The sequence below is a fragment of the Fringilla coelebs genome (assembly GCF_963513975.1).
Source record: "Fringilla coelebs genome assembly, chromosome: 1".
Classification (NCBI taxonomy): Eukaryota; Metazoa; Chordata; class Aves; order Passeriformes; family Fringillidae; genus Fringilla; species Fringilla coelebs.
In genome coordinates this window covers 145,114,724-145,137,642 of record NC_140028.1, presented here as the reverse complement: position 1 = coordinate 145,137,642, position 22,919 = coordinate 145,114,724, and the positions used below count along the sequence as shown (strand labels likewise).

Below are 22,919 nucleotides of genomic sequence, written 5' to 3'. Positions count from 1 at the left end.
ACAAAGACCTCATAATTAGAAAAATACCCATCACAGTTTATGTATTGTCTTTTTTAAAAAGAGTAAAGTGTGTCTGGAAGTAGTTGAATGTTAGAGTTTTCACATGGAGTGTGTGATATGAATCAATTGCACAACTGAATTCCTATTGGAATTATCCTGGGAGCTTTTTCAGAAGAAAAATCTCAGCAATGTAAGATATGAAAATATAAGCTTCCCCCTCCCTGTTTATACTGTTATTTAGCAGAGAAGTTTTTATCTTTAGGGATATGGAAGCAAAGCTGGTTTAGGAAAGAAGTGGAGGTCAATCTTATGTCTGTAAGAAGGGAAAGAATCAACCTAATTTTTATTTTTTTTAAGAAGCAAACATTAGTAATTCGTTTTTCAGCAAATAACAAATGTCTTTGCAATTAATTTTTCGTGATTGGCCTTTGGTTATCAGCCAAGAAATGTGATCAGTCATAATTTAATAGTTTTTCGAAATGTCAGACACAAAGTTAAAATCTGCTCAGCAGTCAAATAAGTAGATATTTGTTAGTGAATCTGGAATCTTAAAAAGTGGAAAAAAACCCAGAGTTCTTCATTGCTAGGGACAGAAAAAAGAGAGGCCAATAGGAAGAGTTCCATATTTCCTTCTTGTTCTTTCTTGGACTGTTTTAAGAGTTATTTTGACCCTAACTTGGGTTGTGGCATGTACTTACATGACATATACTGCTAACTAGAGAAAAAAAATTCTTAATGTATCTTAGCATTTGTTGAGATCTTTTGACACCAGCTTTTGGATAACAGTTGGATACGTATTTTGTGTTAAATCAATGTAGATATTTAGAGAACACTAAATGTTTTGATTCTTAAACAAGAATCAAAGCAGATTTCAAGCTCCCTGGGATCTTTTTCTGTACCAAAGGCTGGACACCTTTGGTACAGAAGATCACAGGGAGCTTGAAATCAGCATTGCTACTATTTTTAATAGTAAAATGTCTTGCTGGTTATTGGTTTGTGGGGGCGAGGGGGTGTTGGTTTGTTTGTTTTTGGGTGGTTTTTTTTTTTTTTGGTGGTTTTTTGTTGTTGTTTTTAAGTGTGAGCTTTCTTGGACTTAAAATGACCTTGTATTACTCAGTTCTAAAACTTACCTAAAGCTTATTTCATAAATAAGCTTTTTCTTTGTTTCTTTATAATGGGAAATATAAAGCCACTCTCAGTGTGTGTAATACTAACAGACTTTGTTGGCTTAAACCAAGATGTTGTGTTGGTTGCTGGCCTCATTTTGAATCCTTTTGGTTGAAGTTTTCCAAATATACTTTCATTCCAAAACTGAAATGGTGGAAAAATACTTTTTTGCCCAAGTGAGTTATTTAGAAATGTTTTATTGTTGCTCATTTTCCAGGGAAGAAAACTGAGTTTTGCTGCACTGAGGATGTTTCAGTACATAAGAGTTGTGTGAAATTCAGCAGGACTTTCCATGCATTTGCAATTCAGGGCTGCCTTAGGAGGAGACAAATCTGGGCATAATAATGAGGGTACAGGTTGGCCGGAGAGGGAAGGCTGGTACAGAATTGTTTATTTAAAATAAACATACTGGGTTTTTTTCAACCTGTGCCTGCTGCTTCCCTGGCAGGAAAAAGAGGGGAGATGGCCTGGTGTAAGTGTACAGACAAGGAAATCAGGGGCTGAGGGGGGCAAGCAGGAGCTCTTGACCAGCTGCCACAACACAAGACCACCAGCTTGGAGTCTGGAAGCTGGAATCTGGATCCATGCTGGGATTAGGAACCAGTGTCCAGAGTGAAAGACATGATGGGGATGATAGAATATATCTGAAGGAGTGAGCAGGGCCAAGAGAACAAAAAAGCAAATTGGACAAGGAATTAATGTTGAGGAAATGCTTGAGGCCAGGTTACAAATGTGGTTGAGAAGCAGAGATGGCTGCTTAGTTTGTAGCCAAAGCCTCTTTCCTTTCAGCCTAGCACTAAAACCAAAGTCTGGGAGTGAGAGGAGAGACTGATAAGGATCTGTTACCTCAGCCAGGGCAGGAATACATGGAGTTTGGAAGAAGCAGGTAGAGGAGACCATGATCACTGCCCTGCCATTTGGTGCTTGGAACCAAGCCCAGACACATCATTGCTGCTGCAGTTCTTCAGCTCGGGTGGCAGATATGTGACACTTAAGATTTATTAGCCCAGGTTTCAGTAAGTTTCCACGTAATTTGTTTTTTGCTGGCTGATTTACAAATTACTAAGATATGTGTAGGCATATGTCTAGGGAAAACTATGAGGAATTTGAGAGCTTCTGAGTCAAGCTCTCTGAAAATGGGGAAAAAAGGTTGTCAAGACCATGCTCTGTCCCGAGATGCAAGATGAGTGTGCTGTAAATCAGATGTAAGGTTAAAACCATCTTGTGTGCAAGTGCCCTGTTGGACTGGGTTCTGCCTTGCTCCTGTTGCAATGACCTTTGGCATTATCCACTGGTAAACTAATAACTAAACAGCTAAAATATAAATAGCTAAAAATGAGTGGGTCTGCTGGGTGCCTCCCTCAAGGATGTGTAGCATGTAGAAGGGCTGTGTGTGTATTGCTGCAGGAGCGAAATTTCTCTATACTTTGAGAAATAGGCTTTTGTCACCAAAGTTTCTGAGCTGAGGGTGTGCATCTAACCTTATTTTGAAAGTAGCTCTGGCAGCTCCTGTGTGCAGTGATGCTGGAGGTGTGGTTTGGGAGTGAAGGGTCAGGATCCTCAAGGTTTGTGTTCAGCTGGTCTTTTGGCAGGCAGCCAGTGCTGCCCTGCTCAACATGAGGGAAGGGCAAAGCAGTTCAACATCCTTGTTCAGCTAAACCTGAAAAGGTTTTTATGGAACAAATAAATGTTACCTTTTTCCATCCCAAACAGCTCTATCTTGCTCCAGCTGCTGTTGTTTGCAGACAGCCTGTGAAATTCAAAGGCAGTAGTCAGTTCTAAGGTGGCAGGAATATTGTGTGCTGTGACTGTTCACTTGCAGAAGTGTAGAGCTCCTCCTACAAATAGTGTGTATGTTATGAGGACTGTCATGCTTGAGTGTAATATAATGTCTTTTCACTGAATGAAATACCCACAGGAGACTGGCTGACTGGAAGCAAGGGGATATAGACCCTTTAATCTCTAGGAGTGATAATGTATTTACAGTTGATGGCTGTATAATGACATAAGTAGTCACAGTCTTGGTCCCAAATAAGAGGTTTCAGTATCTCACATATCCCCATTCAGGTGTTCCAGGAGGCCACAGATTTAATAATGGATCTGATCCTTGGTGCTTCTCATCTACTTATTTGGGCCTTGCCAATCCCAGTTGTATTGTGCTGGTAGAAGGCTGTAAAAGCAGCTCTGTCTTGTGCTGCTTTGATAGTGAGTATGCTCCAGGGCCATTGTTGCTGTGTGAGAAATTCTTATCCTAAAATTCCAGTCTTTGTGCAATACAAATGTCATAGGGTGAGACTGTGCATACCCTTGGTGAGGTCAACTCAAGAGATAAAAGATAAGCTACTGCAGCTTTAGTTGTTTGGTCCTTTCCTGATGACAATACTTCAGTCTAGCAGGGAGCTTTTGGTCTGGAATCTGTTTTGAAAAGCTTGTCTTTAGCAATGCAAGTTTAAAGCCTCAAGGTGAGCATCACATGTAGACAGAACAGATCTCACCACTGATTTCAGAATCTTTATAGAAAGCAAGGATGTTCACAGATGATTTTCATTACTTACTTGATTTACTCACATAATAAGGAAATTGTTGAGAATATAATTTATGTGAAGCAAAGCTTACTCTGTATATCAGAGGTTGCCAATGTATTTTGTCAACTTTTGATATAAAAGGAAAAAAAATTATAGCGTGAATTACGCAATTAAATGTGTCTTCTGCAGAGTTCTGGTTTTGTATTAACATACTGCTTCCTGCAATATGCAAAGACATTAAAAAAAGGAAAAAATCCAATGCCTTACTGGAAGAAAGAGTACAAAATTTTCTTTCTTAAAATGCTTCAGATGCTAAACTGTGGATAGCCAGAAATGTTACTCTCCTCTTAATTCTTTTAGAAAGATGATTTCTTTAATTATCTGGATGTCATAAATTTTCCTTCCCCCCCTTCTTTTTTAAGTAAAGCTGCTCCCTCCTGTAGCTTACATTGTGCTAAATTGACGATGAAGAATAGTATGTTTTATGAAGATAAATGTCAGGAATGTCTTCTAAAGTAGACATTCAGATTTTTTTGGATTAATGGGAAAGAAGGTCAATAATTGCATGGATTTCAATAAGCTTGAGAAGAAATGGCATTCCTGTGGTGCTAGTGATTATTAAAACATTGTGAATTCATTTCAAGATACTCTACTCGGGTTTAATATATCTTCCATTGTGCAGGAATGACTCAGTAAGGGCTGTCAATTTGTACAGGTGATGGGAGATAATTCATACAGCAATTGTATTTTTGTGAGAAAAAAAGTTATAGCAGACAATACATAAATTTCTGGATGGTAGCCTTAATTTTAATTCTGCTTTATTAAATAGGGCCCTCCAGACTTCCAGCAGCATACACCTGGACCAGTTCCTACCAACTTCTCCCAAGCCCCGAGGCTGCCAATCCAGGACCAGTGGAGAGGGCCACCCCCACCACCTCCACCACTCCCTCCTCCACCTCCTCAGGACAGAGATCCTTTCTTCTTAGCAGGTGAGCATTTTCAATCCCATTAACAATTAATACCCACCTGTTGTAAAGTGACTGCACTGTCCCTGCATATCCCACAACATGAAGTGTTCAGAAGAACCTGAAGGCTGGGAGATCCCATTTGATGTAGTCAGGCTGGACCATGCTAGAAATTCTGGTTGTCTAGTATATTTTTACTTCTTTTTGATGTGGATTTTTACTTTTTTAATACATCTTCACCTGTAACTGCCATAAATCCAGATATTTATACAGACACAAAAATAATATCTATGTCATTGTTGCAGTGAGGTTGTTGCACTTTGTTATAATTTGGATAACAAGTACTCTCCATACACTTGGGTTTCTTGTAACTCTTTAAACTATCTGGACCATGTGTGTGTAGTGTAAGAAATTCGTTAAGGTTAGATAAAATGATACAGTCTAGCAAACAAAAGAGAGGATAAGTGCATGTTTATATTTATACCACATATATTTAATGTGTATATATACAATATTTTGCAAATATTTTACACACGTACAAGATGTAAAAATAAGCTAAATACCTGGTCAGCAAATGGTGTCAGTGCTTTATGAGTTCTTCTGTGGTTTAAACTGTAATCACTGGAATCCTTCATTGATTTTATTGAAGGAGAATTTCCAAAAGGTATTGCTGATTCCAGCAGAGTACCGGTTGTGCCGGTCTTTCAAGGATCAATTCCTTTTATACACAAAAGACAGGAACAAGAGAAACATAACCTTGAGGGTAGCTCTTATAATTAAAACATCCCGTAGAGTTTTGCATTCTGCAAATTTCAGGTTATTTTCCGAATCAGACTAGAGCTTTATGTTTCTGAAATATGTTTGTGTCTCAGGAAGGTTGGGCAAGGAATTAATATTGAGGAAGATTCTTGAGACCAGGTTGGATAATTGAATGAATTCTCTCATTCCCACAGATCCGAGGTTCCCGGGTCACCCCTTGTTTGAGCAGCGCAGCCCCCCACCGCCACCGCCTCCCCCGCTTCTGAACAGCGCCCATCCCGTTCCTACGCAGAGCCCGATGCCGTTCAGCCCGCCTGGGCCCGCCTTTAACCAGCAGGGACAGCAGCCGGTGTATCCCCGGGAGCGGCCGGTGCGGCCCAGCATGCAGCCCCAGGGCCCGGTGGGGATCCTGCACTTCAACCAGCCGGGCTCTGCCACCCCGCGGCCCTTCATCCCCCCGCGGCAGCAGTTCCTGCAGGCGCCGGGACAGCCCTTCCTGTCCCCGCACACGCAGCCCAGCATGCAGGTACAGGGCTGGGGGAGCAACGGAGCCGAAGCGTGGCGGCTCCGAGGGGGATGGGTGGCCCCGCCGTGCCGTCGCTGCTGTGCCTGGGGAGCGATGGATCTTCTGCATCTTCTCCCCGCCGCCGTGCCCGGTCCTGCTCGGTGCCGGGGCAGCGCGGGGCGGCAGCGCCCTCTGCCGGCCGCGGGCTCCTCCCGCCGCGCAGCGGGGCCGTGGGGCTGCGGCCGCTGGAAGCGGGCGGCGCTTCGGGGGTGTGCAGAGGGCCGGGGTAAACCTCATTAGAAAACGGGGTAGAGGACAGCAACCCTTGAATTCGTCTTTCTCTTTTTACTTCAGCTGTTGCCTTACACAGGTTTAAGAGTAGAACGACCATGCACCTCTTTGGTTGGTCTGTTCTTTCCTCTGTATGATTTTAGTGTAACCTGCTTTGTAGCTGCTTACTGACCTGAGGACTCAGGAGGCTGGAGCTGCTTTTCCAGAGATTATTACCTTGAAACTAAAATTTTTTTTTTCCATGTGAAGGGTCCCATGCATCCTCCATTACAGCCTCAGCCACAACCTCAGCCTCATCAGCAGCATCACCAGCAGCAACAGCAGCACCATCACCAGCAGCAGCAGCAGCATCACCATCTCCAAGGGCCTCCACAGCCCTTGATGCCCATGAACCAGCCACAGTTCAGGCCTCACATGCAAGCCACACAGCAGCAGCCAAATAACAACAGGATGCAGTGTCAGCCACGACAGGGTCCAATGAAGCCAAGGCATGTAAGTACCACATACAACAGTGTCCTCCATGAGTAGCAGGCATGTAAGCACAGGTTTCAAAACTCACCAGCGTGGGTTTTCAATTCTCTTTATTCCCTTCCTGCTCTTTCCTCTCCTTTTACCATTTTTTGCTCATTTTCGGCCTTGATCATTTTATAATCTACATTGAAAAATATGATGTGTATCTTTCTCCTCTGGTCTGCAGTGTTCTTTTTGATTTGGGTCCAATAGGAGATGTTGCAGTTGCCCAAGAACTAGCAATGAAGGGGTGGTGAAGGAGAGGTTTGCTTTATAAGGCTTTACAACTGCTGGTAGTCTGTTATTGTGTGGGAGCCCACTTTTGTGACACTCTTTTGATTTGAAAGACTCTCTGTACCTCTGCTGATCAGTTTTCTGGTTCAGATTATGCCTCTCCTGATTTGTGAGTTTCCTCCAATGCAGCATATTGTGCTGTTTGGTAGGTTGGGTAGGACAACAGCCTGGAGCAGTGCTCAAGACAATATTACTATAGTTTAGCATAATTGCTTTGATTAGGAAAGGAAATCACACAGTGAATCCAGTTTCTGAGAATGGTGTTTAACAAGTGAGATTAAGTTTTGCTTTTAATTAGATAGAAAGGTTATTAAAATATTCTCATTTCTGTATTTTTTCCCTGACATTAAAAATATTGTGCCTTTTCACAAAGCTCATTTTCCCAAACTGAGCTAAATCAGGAAAACGTGAAACCAAAATCACTTCAGCCTGGTTTGTGGCAGAAGTCAGCAGTTCTTTTCCTTTGTTCTTTTCAGAGTACCCCATCCCAGAATATTGTCAAGCGTTCCAATCAGCAGCTGCAGTCGGCCGCTCCCAGGAACAGCAACCTGCGCGAGCTGCCCATCGCCCCGGCCCACGCCATGGACATGGGCAGCACCCGCCGCAGCTCTGCCCCTGCTGCCCAGGTCAAACCCATTCCCAGCACCCTGCCTGCCACCAAGCCTGGCACTGCTGCTGCCAACTCCCAGGGAAGGCCTGAGGTGAAAGCTAAAGCAATCACTCCGGTGGGCCAGGCAAAGTCCGAAGGAAAATGTGAACCAGAGGTAAGGGATTTTTTGTTTGGCTTAAACAAAAGTGTTGGGGAAGATGAAACAGGAAAGCCTTATAAACATGATTGCCTGGCAAAAGATTTTGAGAATACAGAAACTATAAGCGAGATTGACATGAAAGCAAGCTCTGAGATACCTTAGTTACTGAACGATTGGAAAACAGTGGTGTGGATGGCTGAAGGTAATCCCCTTTTGATGAAACAACACCCTCTGCTTGCAGACAAGTCCAAGGGTCTGAGCAGACCCTACTAGCTTAGCAGAAGGTGTCCAAAGAGTAAGTTTTAGAGTTTAAAATGTAACACAGTATAGTAATGTAATGATTCTTATAAGCTGTATGTAAATGCTGTAAGATTTGTATATTGTACTAAATTAGTGAGAATTAAAATATTCAACACAGAAGATGATTTATTGTATTGTAAAGAGAACCTCTCTCTCTTACACTCTTATTCTCTCATCCTCTCTCTTATCCTCTTTACCCCTCTCTTCTCTCGGGCCTGCTCCAAGCTGTGGCTGGCAGCTCCCAGCAGGGCCCCTGCACCCACACCCTTTGCACTAAACCACAAGTTCCACGACCTGACTTAAGGGATCTCTCGTGTCCATCCGTCCTGACTGTCCTACCCCCCGACGCTCCTACGCAAAACATCAAAAACCAAGCAACGAGAAACAAGGCTCCCACCACAAAGCTTCCACCTTTAAAAGACTTTTCTAGTCTGATTTATGACTTGAAAGCTCACTTAATGTATTATCCACCAAATATTTCAGGTGCCACTAGAGGCCTCCCTTCTGAATTGCACTTTTCTTTTTTATTGTAACAGCATAAAGAGTTTCCATTGGCATAGAAGGTCTGGAAGGTTGGCAAGGCTGTGGTGAATTTGTTTTGCAGGAGGAGGAGTTATTTCTATTAGGAAAAGGCAGAATTTGAGTAAGGTGATCAGTGATACAAGTCTCTGAAATACTCATTTTGCCCATTTTTATCTTTGGGAATTATAATTTATTTTCAGGTGATCATATTCTTCTAAGCCTGAAAGCCTCTTCTCTGTCATTTTGTATGATGCTGTATGGCTCAAAGGAAGAAAAGAAGGCTATTTGGAGAGCTGTCTTCCTCATGCTGTTTTCCTTTAGGCTGTTCAGTTTCTACTAGGCCTTGAGCATTCATGCAGGAGATCATAGCTGTGCTGTCCGTGGAGCTTCTTGCTCTTGAAAAAGAGCATTTCTTTTTTATGAAATCTTTTCATGTGAGGGAAAAGAGGAGGTATTTTTAAGTTTTCCATTTTGGTGAAAGATGCTGTTTGCTCTGCTGGTATTCTGCACAATTGAAAAAATCAGATGCCAGTGTTTTCAGCTCCACTGGATCGTATCATGTGAACAGATGACTATTTCCCTGCACAGATCTCCTGGAAGCTAGAGAAGACTCTCCATGAGCTCTGTTACTTTGAGAGAGTGGGTAGGATTGGACTGATGGTGCTCTTTATAGCCTGAGCATGATGGCTAAATGCACCCTGTGTGCTTTGTCAGGCTATTCTGTGGAGAACTGTAAATCTTCATAGTTACAGTTAACCATGAATCTTGTCTCAAGGACCAGGTTTTCTTCAACAACCATTGAAAGCTTTAATTGTGATAATGCTGTCTTCCTTTTAAGCTGCTCATGATTAGCTTTTCATCTTGTTCTGGAATTAGGGATGGTCATAACTAATTTCCATAAATGAGGCACAAAAGAAACCTAAAGCTATCAGTGTTTGACCTGTGCACTTGCTTTTCAATGGAAATAAAAAAAATCCTTTTTTAGCTTTTAATTTTCACCTTTAAAAAAAAAGTTTAAGTAATCTCTTTCCTCTCAGTTCAGTCTCTTGGAATAATCTCTGTCACAGAAAATGCAGAATGCAGTGCTTCATAGAGAAGCCTTGTCTTTCAGGCCATTAGTAAGGTAAGTCTTGAAAAATCAGCCACAGGCTTCCCCATCTAAAACATCTTGAAGTTATTCTGTAGTGTAGTCATATGAAAATTAAGGCATTAGTTCCAAAGTATTTCTGGCAGTATTTAGAAAAAAGATAAGAATTTTAAAAATTTCTTTTATTAAATGGAAAACTAAACAAACAACCAACCCCAAAGCAGTCAACTTGTTGTCTCCATTTTAAACATATTCTAGTTGGTTATCAAACCACCTAATCTTACCTGTGTGAATGCTTGGTGTATTAGAAATAAAGTTTTATTTCTCTTTCAAAACTGTTTTTGAAAAAAATCGGAGCCCTGTTTTATGCAAGTTTTTGCAAAGCAGGATAAAAAACCAGGGCTGTCTTGGAGCAAATGAAGTCTCCTAGTAAAGCCCTTGTAGTTATATTTGGCAGACATTAGGAGAGTGTGGCAGAGCTTTGTCCTTCCAAAGCACACCTGGAACAGAGCCTGGTGCTGCAAACAGTGTAGTAGCAGTTGTCCCATTTCTGCTGTGCCACTGCAGTGGTCTTGGTCACGGCTGCTGCTGCTTATTGTTACTCTTACACATGGGAATGCTGCACTAAAAATGTTCTTTTACAAGCATTTAATAATTTCCTTCACTGTTTCTGTAATGGTGGTTATTGCATATCTCTCCTAAGGCAAATTGTAATGTTTTCCAATCTTTTTTGTGTGTTTTTCTTGTAATTAGCTGACTTCATCCTGTTCTTTTGCTTTTGATGATGATGAGAAAGAGTTAAGTTCTGTCACCTTTTCTAGCTGTATGGTACATAACTGAATTGGGCAGGTTATTTTGCAAGTGTCTTCAACTGGAAAATTAAGACTTTTCTTTGCATCTTTCTTCCTAAAGAGTCAGTGGCTGTATTTATGAGTGGCCTATCATTCAGGATGCACCAAAAAAATAGCAATAGTGGCTGTTAGAGGTTTTGCTCACCCTAAATATAGATATTTGAAAGGTTTGCAATGTGAGTGAATAGAAGATTTAAAACTGTATATTAATGGAATGCTTGTGTTCCTGTTCCTGTGAGGCTGCAAAATACTGACCTTAAATGCCTGTTCAGAATAGCTTTTACTCTCCAGGATTTAAATTGTATATCCTTAGTCTGAAACATCATTTTGTCATTGAAATAGGAAAGTCTGGATGATGTGGGCCTAATTCTGCTCCTGTTGAAGTCAGTTTAGGATTAGAGGAATTAAGGCAGTATTAAGCATTTTTGAGTTTAAAGAAGAGGAAGAATGGAGAAAGGTGATGTGTCTGTAGGAGAAATGGATATTGGAGCTCAGAACAGGAGGGAAATTAGTAGAGCACTGTGGAGTCATCAGTGTGTTGATGTTAGCACTTACACTGGGGATCATGTCCTTGATGTACTGAAAGAAAACCTTTGTATTCCATTCTTCCAAACCTAGTAAATTGTGAATTTTGTTGGATTTTATGTTGCTGTCTTTTCTAACAAGACTTACAATATTCTCTTCCAGATTTTTGTAATGATGCTTCCTGTCTTGTGCTTGTAAGAGTCTTATCACAGTTTTTGTTTCCAGTTGGAATTTAGCAAGAGGGTGGTGTGCTTCTTGGAGTAACTTGTATCCTCGTTCTTCACCCTCTCCCTGTTTGTCCAAGATGTACAGCACCTCTGCTTTGTAGGGTGTCTCAAACCTTCCTTGGGTTCAGGAGCTGATGTTATCAGCAATGTGAAATGTGCAGTGTGTATATGTAGGTACCCTTTAATTCAGGTATTTTGTAGGTTTGAACACAAGCATCCAAATGATGCAATTTGAATCTGACTGTGCTTTTTGCAAACAATTGGTATGAATTTTTAGACAAATTATCTTAGCTTCTTATGTTTTTAATGTTACAGATTAAAAAAATAAAGACAAGCCTGCTGAATAGGTTTGTTTATGCCACAGATCAAACCATTTTGATTGCTCTATTCTTGCACCCATTCTACTGAGACACATAAGTGATCCTGGTTGCATGATTCCTTTTTTGTTCCTTGGGAGCCAACCAGAACTTTAACAGTGTCTGGTTCTTATGACTCAGCATTTAGTTCTATTAATTGGCAATTAATCCTGCAGACTTCTGAAAAGGTTTGGGTTTATTTCTTTTTAATTCACTACATGAAAAGCAAGCTACTGGTACTAGGACTTAAATTTCAGTAGAAAGTTTAATCCCTGGATTTAGAGTGTGTCCTTGCTGTTCCTAAGTCAACAGTGTCATTCTAGGATCCCCAGAAGAAGGATGTGGGACTGCTGCTTCTCTTTTTTGCTGGTGCTCTTCACCTAGATTCAGGAAAGCAGCCTGTAATGTTTTCTTTTGGTGCTTCCCATCAAAACTGCCTTGGATCTTAAGGGAGAAGAAAAACCTGCAGCTAAGGCTCAGTCTTCCTTGAAACCTCAGTGAAATGCATTGTGTTAAAGCTGTTCAAAGATGGATGAGAATTTCCACTTTAAAAAGAAAAGAAAAAGAAAAGAAAACAAACTCAAAGCCTGTCAGAAAAATAGCCACCCCCACAAAACCAAGTGCCTTTTTGTACTCTGCAGCCTCCTGTAAAAGGAAGAGCCATATATGTGCACAGTGTACCATTTCTTTATGTTGGGGAGTTTCAAAATATGTGAAGCTTAATGGTTTATCTAGGGAAAAGGCTGCTCCATGTTTTTCTGCTTTTTTACCTACAGATAATGTTGCTTTCAGACACAGGATGTGAAAATTGCAGTGGTTTGAACTTTGGAGGATGTGTACTTTCTCCCAGTTGATTCTGTAGGCAAAATGCTTGCTTTCTTGCCTTTTTCTTTTTCTCCTTGGCAGTGCTGTTGCTGGTTGGAGAAATCTATACTGGGCTTACTAAACTAATGGGATGGAAGTCATTAGCAATAGGCATTGTGTCCTGTGTTCATCTTGACCCTGTCTTGCCTGTTCCATATGCTGAATGTCCTTACTACTATAGGTCATTACTCTAGGTCATTTATATGTACTATACATCACATATATACCCCCACTCTCTAGAATGGTGTATACAAGGCGCTCTTAAAGCTGAGGAGAAGGGGATTTAACTGCCCCTCTTTTCATCCTGATAAGGAGTTTGCTGTCCTTCTCAGTCTGTACTCTTGGGCCATTGTACAACTAAATTGAGTTAAAGCTGACTTCTAATGGAGATATTTTGTTAATCATCACAGGGTCTTTATATTATCTTCCTCTGGCTGGGGGTGGGTATTTTGTTTGGAATTTAACAGTAGTAGTAGTAGTTCCTTGCTTTTGAAGGATTTAGGTCTACCTCTAGCCTGTTAACAGACTGATCTGCAGTTGTCATATAACCTCAGTGCTCTTGATGCTTGATTTTAACTATTAGGAAGGGATTGACTTCCTAGGATCATTACTAATTTCCTTAGTCTAGTTCCAGAAAGGAAAGTTTCAGATTATATTTGAGGTCAAAATGCCTGAATATTCTACTAAGCATTCTTTGAACTGCATATGTGTTGATAATAGAGTTTATGTGTAGTTTATGTCAGACCTCTTTCTGTGTTTAATTCTGGCATAGTTGGAATCAGTGTATCTGTCCAAGGGCTGTTGCAGGGATGTATTAGTCAGAGTCCCTTGGGATGTTCATTCCTTGTCTGCTGGCAGGACTCATTTGAGTGTGCTGCAAAGCACACATCTCTGTGCTATGTGCAACCTTTGAGTTGGTGTTCTGAGCCTGCCACATCGTGATCTCTGTCTCCCAAGGCCTTCAGAACTTGTTAGGTGATAAAATGAGCAGGCAAATCCCTCATAATAAAGGGCACTGGTAGAAGCGGTGGTCTCCTGAAGACTCATGCTGCAATGTTCCAATTGAACAAAAAGGAAAAAAAAAAATTGCAGGACTGCCTCCAAAAGTTAACTTGGTATTGGCTTATGGCATTCATCAGGCTTGTTTAGATAAATTGTAGAATATTGCCTTCTAAACCAAAGCAGGTGAATAAACTAATTCATTAAGTGAAACAAGTTTTCCCTCTGAACAATTGTGGTAATTGTGATGCTTAGTGTCTCTGAAAATTACTGAAAATTTTATTAATTGCATCAGGATCTGCCTAACAGCACATCCTCCTCCTAGCTGGAGCTTGTGTGTTTTCTCATCCTGTGCAAACTATTCTTAAGGGTCTTAATCTTTCCCTGTATTTCATAAGGGTAATATTCTATTTTTTTTTTTCTACAATCCAGCATCTCCAGTCATCAATACAAGATGAAATATCTGGGTTTCCTCCTGTAGAAGTATGTTTCTGTACCATCTATCAACACAAACCTCTAATTTAGTTGTCACAGTGATTATTATTCGCCACCATCATGTTCCACAAAGTATAGATAAAGATAAGAACTTTGGGGTGGTTGTAGCATCATCTATCCAAAGGACTGTGTTAGATCTCATCCCTGAACTACAACCTATACTTAAAAAATAAACACAAATTTTAAAAATGCAATTTGATTAGTCTTATTTAGCCACTGTTTTGACTTCTAATTAGAGTGCTAATTAGATGCTTGTAATTGGACTTCTAATTTGAGACAATGAACTGGTTTTTAGTAACTGTGAGAATAATCCCTGTCAATAACTGCTCAGGGAGGAATCAGCTACAGCGGAAGGAAACAAGCATTCAGGATTTGTGCATCTGGGTGCTGTGAGTGCAAATCTGACTCTGCTGGGCTTTTACATCCATGAACCAACATTATGGCTGAATCTGTTCTGCTGGGTTTTTTCTTGGGTTGGGAAGGATTCTAGGGTACACTAGAATTAAAAGCTCTTAAAAAACCCCAAAACTTCAAGTCACACATTTGGGTCACATATGTTCAAAAACTGGCAGTTGTGTCAAAAACAGTTTGTACCCAGTTGCTGCAAGATACATATAGGTTTGGCACAGATTCCCAGTTTTTGAGAAATATTTTAGCACTCTTTATGCATTAATTTACCAGCATGCAAAGTATCATTACTTGAAGAGTCTGTTGTTAGGAGTGATTGATGCATCTTGAGTAGAATGTTGTGCTCATTACCATTAGTAAGCGTTCTCTATAAGTCTAACTTAATATTTCAAATGGTTAAAAAGAGAGAAATAATAAAAAGGTATCTTTCCTAATTTTGAAAAATATATGTGATTTTATTGCAAGAGCCGTTTGATTTCTTTTCCAGGGTGATGAGAATCTGCATTTCCTTGACTCTTGTCCATTTTTATACAGCTTTTCATAAGAATGTGTTCTGCCAGAGTTGAAGAATCTTTAGGAAGGTTATTTGATGGTGTGTAGTACTTTCAGAGGGGCCCAGGGCTGGAATATTAAAGGCATTCTCTATATACCATTAATATTCCAACACTGCATTTGGCAACATTTTGATTCTGAAGAGAGTGCATGAGTTCAAGGTCAGAGAGATTGACTTGTGCTGTTCATTATAACCAATTATTGTGTGACAAATGAGTTTGAGATCAGGCTTAAAATTCTGTGAGAAAAATCAATAGTTCTAATCAGGGCCTTTCAGGTCATTTACCACCCTACCTTTTGTTACTTTGTCAGAAAAGAGCAAGATAAAACCTGTGTGACAGTGGGTTGCCTCTGTATTGTTACCTTCTATTTGAAACATATTTTGATATCTTGAATTATATTAATAGTTTAATTGGTTTTGGAAACTTTTAAATTAATTCCAATTTGTCAAACTTTTTTATTATTATTATTTTTTTTTAGTATTCTGATCAGATTTCTCAAGTGGAATGAAAGCTTTTCTGTCTAGGAAGTAGTATATCTAAGTCCTAAACCAGATTTGAGATGTTTGTCTGTAATGAATAGCAAATAAACCCTAGCAGCAGATACACTCTACTAATAGCCTTGCTTTGGTATCAGGGAAAATGTAAAAAGCTCTCCGTCTGAAACAATCTCACGTTGTTTTGACCAAGCTGGGCAACTGTTTAGAATTTTATAAATTCATTTGGTTTTTCCTTTGTAGTACCCAGACGAAGATGAAGAAACTCGGTTGTACCGTTTGAAGATAGAAGAGCAGAAGCGCCTGAGAGAGGAGATCCTGAAGCAGAAGGAGCTGAGACGGCAGCAGCAGGCTGGGGCCCGGAAGAGAGAGTTGCTGGAGAGACTTGCCCAGCAGCAGCAGCAGCAGCAGCCTTGCTCCCAGCAGTCCTACATGCAGCACGAGGAGGACTCCTCCGAGTTCCCCACCAACGGCAGCCCCTACATCCCCCACTCCGGCTTGCAGACCAGGCACAACGTGAAAAGCAGACTCCTTGTTAGAAAGCAAGACTCGGTAGTCGCAAACATCCACCCCAAACCCACAGACTTCCCCCAGGGCGCAGGGGACGGGCAGTACCAAGGACAGCAGATGAAGCCAGTGAAGCAGCTGAGGCAAACTAGAACGATCCCTGCGAGTCAGCCTCAGGCAGCCCAGAAAGTGTTACAGAGCAAAGCGGCCGCGGCGGCGCTGCCCACGGCGCAGGCGGCGCGCGCGGCCTCGGTCCCCGGCAGGCCCCAGGAGCAGAAGCCGGGCGTGAAAAGGACTGTGATGCAGCGGACAAACAGTGCTAGTGATGGGCCCCATGGCAGCAGCAAAGTCAGGGTGATTAAGTTGTCAGGAGGGGTAAGTGTACAAGGCTCATCTCATCTCTGTGTCTCCTCGTGGTTTGTTTCTGTGTGGTTGACTCTGTGTAATCCCCAAATAAAAGATGGGCCTGAGCTGGTGAGGGAAGTAGCAGGTTTAGCATATCTAATAGTCTATATATTATATTCTCAGAACTGTAATTTATTAGCAGTTATTAAACAGTTAGTGTTTCCTGTAATGCTTTACTGCCAGGCAGTTACCAATGAAATCATATTGAAATACTCCTTTCTTTTAAGTTGTGACTTGGAGTCTGAAATCTGAAAGACTGCTCAGTTGAGCTCCTTTTGCTTAAGGTTGATAGGTCTGATAATTGCTCAGAGAAAAGAATTTAGGTGACGTAACTATTAATTATTAAGGTTTGGTTAAAAAGGATCCGCTTATTTGGTAAGTGACGCCACCAAATTTAGTTGTGTGCAGTTGTTGGTCTTAGTATGGTTTCTACTCAGTGGAAGATGGTTTTTATTTTCTGAGGAAGCATGTTCTGAAACTAATTTAAGCGGTGTGTTGGAGGGGGGTGTTTTCTGTTACAGGCTGGATTTAAAACGTTACCATTTCACTTCTGCATCTAAATGAGATTTCCTTATCTCTTGATGAGGGGTCTTTTATCTGCAGTGTGTCCCTTGAGCACTGGTGTGGAGGACTCACAATGATGGTCTTGAGGACAGTGTGCCTATTTAAAATCTGGTGTTTTGGTGAGAAAGTCTCTTGATCAAATTTCCTCTGTCTTAATGAAAAGACAAGTTAACTGTTAGGGCTTTAAAGAAACTAAGATGAGGGGACATGGAGATCATGTTGTCAGTGTTTGAAGTCTGTCCTTGGGTTTATGCTGTGGAGGAAAGAATGATGTGATGTAGCAGCACATTGGAGGTGTTTTTCTGGAAGAATGCTTTTAAATTATTTGAAGAATTTTATAGGGAAAACAAAACAGTGTGTAATGTGTAACAGGGACTGAACAAGGCCTTGGAGGCTAGCCTTTACTCTGTAGAAATGGGGAGGAAGTTGAAATGCCAAAGTCTTAACTACTTTTTATGAATGTTTTTCTACAGTTCATAAAACTTAATTGCACTCAGTTGTGAATTGCATAATGACAGTATGGTCTTTCCAAACAGTAACATATAGGGCATTATTGACTACATAGACATCCTGTATGTCAGGTTGTTGTCAGTTCTAATTCCTCAGACATGGTAACTTAAGTACAGCAGAATAAAGTACAGGAAACTGAAAGGAATTCATTCTGTTGAGCTAAAAATATTTATATAAAAGTATGTCTGCAGGAATCCCAGTGGCCTGCAAGAGGTATGACAGGTTTGTGATTCATGCATAATTGAATAAAGCAGTCATGCACAACTTCTTTTATTATGTGATGAAACAAAACAATGCCAGTCACAACTGTATACAGCTCCTCATAACAAATAGTTATCAGTGCCCACAGCAGCATTCACAATGAAATTGGTTTTATCACGTGCTCTATTTCAGAAGACCATTAATGATTTGTTTCAGATAAGTGTCATGGTAAGCAAGAGCAATTAGCTTAATTAAATGCATGTGTAACTCCTCTTTAATTGTGCACAGAAGCAGGTATACTCTGTCCTCCTTAACTTTCAGATACTGAGGTGAAGCAGGTTCTTTACATGTAGCGTTTGTCACTATTTTCATGTTGCCATGGACTTCTTAAGTTTCCTTCCAGCTGTGGGAGAGTGAAAGCAAGCATTGCAATTAGCTGTTAACACTGATCAATATAATTGATTAATTTTTAATCAGTTAGTGACAGACTGAATCTGTGACTTTATTTCTTTGACCACACAAGGAAAAAAAATATAAAGTGAGCAGCAGGACAGGCAGTCATCTAGTCCGTTTTTGACAGGATTTAAAAGAAGAGTTAAAATGTGCTTAGGCTCCAAATACTACCATGATTGGAGATCATGCTTAGTTTCCACTGCTTTAGTCCTGCCACATGCTTAATTTGTTTTCACAACTTTTGCCTGAGCACTAAATGCAAAAGCCAAATCTCATTTTCCCTAGCCATTCTCCTTAGCATGTTATAGTGCTTCCTCTTACTCCTTGCCTTTGGCCAAAGGGTTGCTGGTATCTCTTATCTGTATGCACTGGCTCTATCCTGCAGCTCAGCATCCCTGGCCTTGCTCTCTGTCTAATTCTTTGTACTCTTCTCCTTTCCTGGGCTCTTTTGTGCAGAGATGTTTTGAATACATTTGTACAGGTGAGATGGCTCCTGATCAGACAGAATGCAGGTTCCCTTTTGGAGCTTCCTGGGCTCAAGTGTCTCCTGCTGCCCAGCACCACTGGGGAGCTCTCAGCTGAAGGAGCTGCTTCAGCCCACAGCTGTTCTCACTCTCTCTGGACCAAGCTGGCCCAAAGGACTGTTGTTAATTCAGTAGGGCCATCTGTAGAACCAGGATTCAGTGGTTTGGTGTTGCTGCTGATGTTTTTTGTGCAACATTTAGGCAGTGTGGTGTGTTGGTGAAAACTGTGGAGTACAGACACAGTCAGAAGAGAATGGCTTCTTTTCCTGAGGGCAGTGTCTTTACTAGGCTGAGCTTTTGTGTGTTTGTGTTGCTGGGCACAGCAGTGCTACTGAAGATCTCTGACCTGCAGGTAGAAATGTCCCTTGGGTCTTTAGAAGACAAAATGGTCTTTCATCTGTTTCCACAGTACTCTTTTGTGAGAAGGTTTTACTTTTGGAATTTTAAGAACTACCATGTAAATTCCAAGAATATTTTAACTTGTTCAGCTTTCCTGATACATAAGATGCCTTAATTTACAATTTCTGTTCTTCAGGAAAATGAAAGAAAATGATTCAGCATTTTCAGTGTGTCAGACTAAGTCTGTGTGTCAAGGTGACACATTAGGTACTGTCAGTAATGATTTTGTCTGTTGATGCTTTTTTATTTTTTAAATAAATCCCACCCTTCACCTTCCCCCCAATACGTTGCCCATCCCTTTCTAATACACATATAATTTATACAGGAATGGCAGTAAAGTGAATAATTTTAATTACTCCTGTAAATGTTATGCTCCTGGAAAAAAAGGCAGTGTTTAGCACGTGGACTTAGAATTTTTTTGTTGCTGGTTTGGTTTTGGATTGGGTTTTTTGGGGGGGAAGGGGAGTGGGTTTTGGGGATTTTTGAGGGGGTTTTTTTTTGTTGTTGTTGCTTTGTTTTTGGTTTTGTTCTTGGTTTTATTTTTTCCAAGGAGGCCCAGATATTTTTCAATTTGTGCTTTGTTTTTGTGGCATTTCCTCAGAGCTGTCCTTTTCAGATACAAGAGCTCAGTGTATTCACTGAGTATTCATACTTGTAAATTTTACTAATAAAGCATCTGAGAATTGCTGGGCTTGCTGAGAAGCCTGAAGTCAATCCTAAAGTTACTTGTAAGTATAAAGTCAGAGTGTAGGAAAGAAACACCGTAATAAATTACTTGAAAATGTGATAATAAAATTATAGAAAATAAGGATGAAAAGACTGTTGAAGTAATTTGTCTTGAAAGGAGGAGATGAACTCTGTAGTATTCCTGACAGATTTGTCCAGCATTTTTCTGAGATCTTATTATTGCAGATTTCCTAGGTCATCTATTCCAATATCAAATGTGTATATTTAGAAGAATTTTCTTAGTAACAAAATTACATTTTCTTGCTATAATTTTGGATTTCTGACTGTTTGTATTGTACATGAAGAGAGATGAGGGAGAATTTCTTTCTCCTTTTAAGGATATCTTAACTGTTTCTGTGCTCTAATATCTTTCATTCTCTTGATGAGTCATGTTTTTTAACACCTTGGCTGTTTGTGGTGCTCTTTGGGCTCTCTGCCATCAATCTGTCTGTTAAGAGCTCTAGTACCAAATGTAATTGAATTCCTTAAGTCAATATATTCAGAGTTGTTTTCGTCCTGGAAGAACAGGTTTGTACCAGCTATAAGCATAGATATCTAAAGATCATATGAAATATGTGCTGAACATGTTTTATATTTAGTTGGAAGTTCTGTGGTAAATTACAATATCGTAAAATCTGTGTGTTATTGTCATCTTATGTTGTTGTTGGATGATTTCTCTCTTAGCCAGAAAATGTCCTGCCATGCTCAGAGAGCTGTGTGTCTGTCCCAAAGGCCTGAAAATGCTGGTTCTTATGCTGCACCAAGAACACACCAATCTTTGTCTCTGTGGAAAGCTGCACAGTGAGGGTTTTTTCATATATAGATAAAAATACATTAAAATCTTGGTGTTCCCTGTTGCATTACAAGCAGTATCCTTAAGTGATCCTAATTCCTGAAAACCTGAAATGCTTCGTATTGAAGAGCTTGACAAAAGAGCTGGCAAGTTCTTCTGTTTGAAAAGCCTGTCACAAAAAAATGTCCTTGGATTGCAAAAACAAGATGGAAATGGAAGATAGAGAACTTCGGTCATATTTCAAGCAACTGGGAAGTGTGAGATGAATATGGAGTTAAAAATATGAAAAAAAAAAAACTGATTGAGCTGATTGTTGTTTGATAATGTAACCTTATCAACCAACTTTGCTTAATGTTTGTACTTGTTTCTACTTGCATGTATGTGTTCAAGTTTAATTAAAAATATTTGACTTGAAAGCTCTTTAGCGCCTTTCATCTAAATATGTCAGGAATTGCAAACACAAGAATTGTGGCATTTGTGTGGGAAGTACATGAAGCCCTTTCCCCAACCCTAGACAAAGGAACTCTTGCCCTGTATGGTCCTATAACTTTTTAAGAAACAGGAGAATGACTTTGGTGTTCATTTGTATCCCAGAGTTTGAAGGAGGCATGGATGGAGCCCACCTAGGAGTGGGCTGGGGGAGCTGCAGGAGCCATATCTGAGTGCCCAGGTACCATGGCAAAATGAGCAAGGCCTCTGAAGCAGCATTGATGTCAGTGCTGTTGAAGAAGGACTCTGCCTGCCATAACCTGCAAGATTTCACTCTGGAAATGTTTCACAAGTGGACATTATTTTTCTTGGTTGTATGAAATTGTTGAAATGTGTCCAGAGGAGGCCACAAAGTTGGTAAGGGGACTGGAGCACCTTCCCTCTGAAGACAGGCTGAGAAAGTTGGGGCTGTTCTGCCTGGAGAAGAGAAGGCTCCAAGGAGACCTTACAGAACCTTCCTAGTGGGGCTACAAGAGAGCTGAAGAGGGACTTTACAAGGGCATGGAGTGACAGGACAAGGGCAATGACTTCACACTGAAGAAAGGTTGATTTCTATTGGATATTTGGAAGAATTTTTTTCCTGTGAGTGTGGTGAGGAACTGGGACAGGTTTCCCAGAGAAGCTGTGGATGCCCCTTCCTAGAAGTGCTGAAGGCCAGATTGGACAGGGCTTTGAGCAATTTGGTCTAGTGGAAGGTGTTCCTGCCCATGGCAGGAAGATTTGAAAATGTGTAATAAGCTGTGTCCTCCCAGACCTCCAGTGAAGATGGTCCCTGTAGAGACAGAACAGAATCTCTTATTTCATGCATTGGGGTCAGGAGGTGGGCTGTGCTCAACTCTTTAGCACATATTCGGTTACTGGGGAAAGGAAATAAAGGGACATGTGTGGGCACACTTAAAACGTGAGAATTAGGGTGACAGCCAACCCAGACACAGGTAATACATTTTATGGGCTTCTCATAAAACGTGTGAAAAGGGGAAGAGATGCTTACCTAAATTGAATCTGACTTTGCTATGGATAACATGGATCTAAAGTGCAGTAAAGTGTTTTCTATTGTAGACTGACTGCAGAGCAGGTTTCTCCTTTTCCTCAGGAGACTTTTAAATTGTGTGTTGAAGAAGAGTGCAGCTTGCTCCTGAACACCCAGAAAGCAGAGCTTTGTTGCTTGTCACTCTTTTTAGGTCTCAAAGGAGAGTTTCTCTGCCATGCTAAATGTTACAGTGCAGAATTCTTGTCTGTGTTACAGAGATTTTGGTGTTACAGATTGTCTTGGAGCCTGGTTTCCTGGTAAGGATAGCTGTTACAGCACTAAAGTGCTTTACAAAGAGAAAGTCAGATTTTGTATGAAAATGCAGTCTGTTAACGTGGGAGGCAAGCTTGCAGAGCTGTAGAGTTTAATATTCTGAGAAGTCACATCCTCTGTTGAGAAGTTGGACCACTTGGAATAGGCCTTTAGGGCAGAAGTTTGGCTCTAGAGTCTGGAGTGTTTGGGGTGGGAGGAAGTGGGGGTTGTCTTAATAAAGACTTACCAGGAGCTTCAGGGAGGACACGAGGAATTTGACTTGCCAGTAGTTTCAAGCTTCAAGGAACATGAACTAGAAAGGCCAGACACAGCACAAGAAGGGAAGTTCTAATTGTACAGGTTTCTGATATCCAGTACTGGCTTTCTGTGCCATAACTGCTGTGCAGCTGGGAAGTGCTCCAAGGGCCATCACAAGTTTTGTACTGCTGATGTTTTCCAACAGGAGCTTTTTCTCTTGGTCTTTCTCTGCATGTCCAGTCTTTGCTAAAATTCCCTGTTCAAAAACCTCTCAGACTGGCAGCTGAAAAGTGAACCAGGAAACTTTGCTTAAAGCATTGTTTAGCTAGGTTATATATCTTGCAGATGACACATAAAAATG

At 40.8% G+C, this 22,919-nt stretch overlaps 1 protein-coding gene across 4 annotated transcripts in view; it reads left to right on the top strand.

The window, feature by feature from the left end:
- The window catches only part of RBM33 (RNA binding motif protein 33), a 103,017-nt gene that overhangs the window by 53,709 nt on the left and 26,389 nt on the right, over window positions 1–22,919 (top strand). For 3 of the 4 annotated variants that reach the window (XM_084203918.1, XM_084203919.1, XM_084203917.1), the window contains exons 11-15: window positions 4,522–4,681; window positions 5,611–5,942; window positions 6,462–6,704; window positions 7,493–7,780; window positions 15,691–16,329. In XM_084203918.1, the coding sequence (XP_084060044.1) occupies window positions 4,522–4,681; window positions 5,611–5,942; window positions 6,462–6,704; window positions 7,493–7,780; window positions 15,691–16,329 (1,662 nt within the window). Of the gene's footprint in view, window positions 1–4,521; window positions 4,682–5,610; window positions 5,943–6,461; window positions 6,705–7,492; window positions 7,781–15,690; window positions 16,330–20,420; window positions 20,822–22,919 lie in introns of those variants that run through there. The other variant, XM_084203920.1, reaches the window with a different exon arrangement.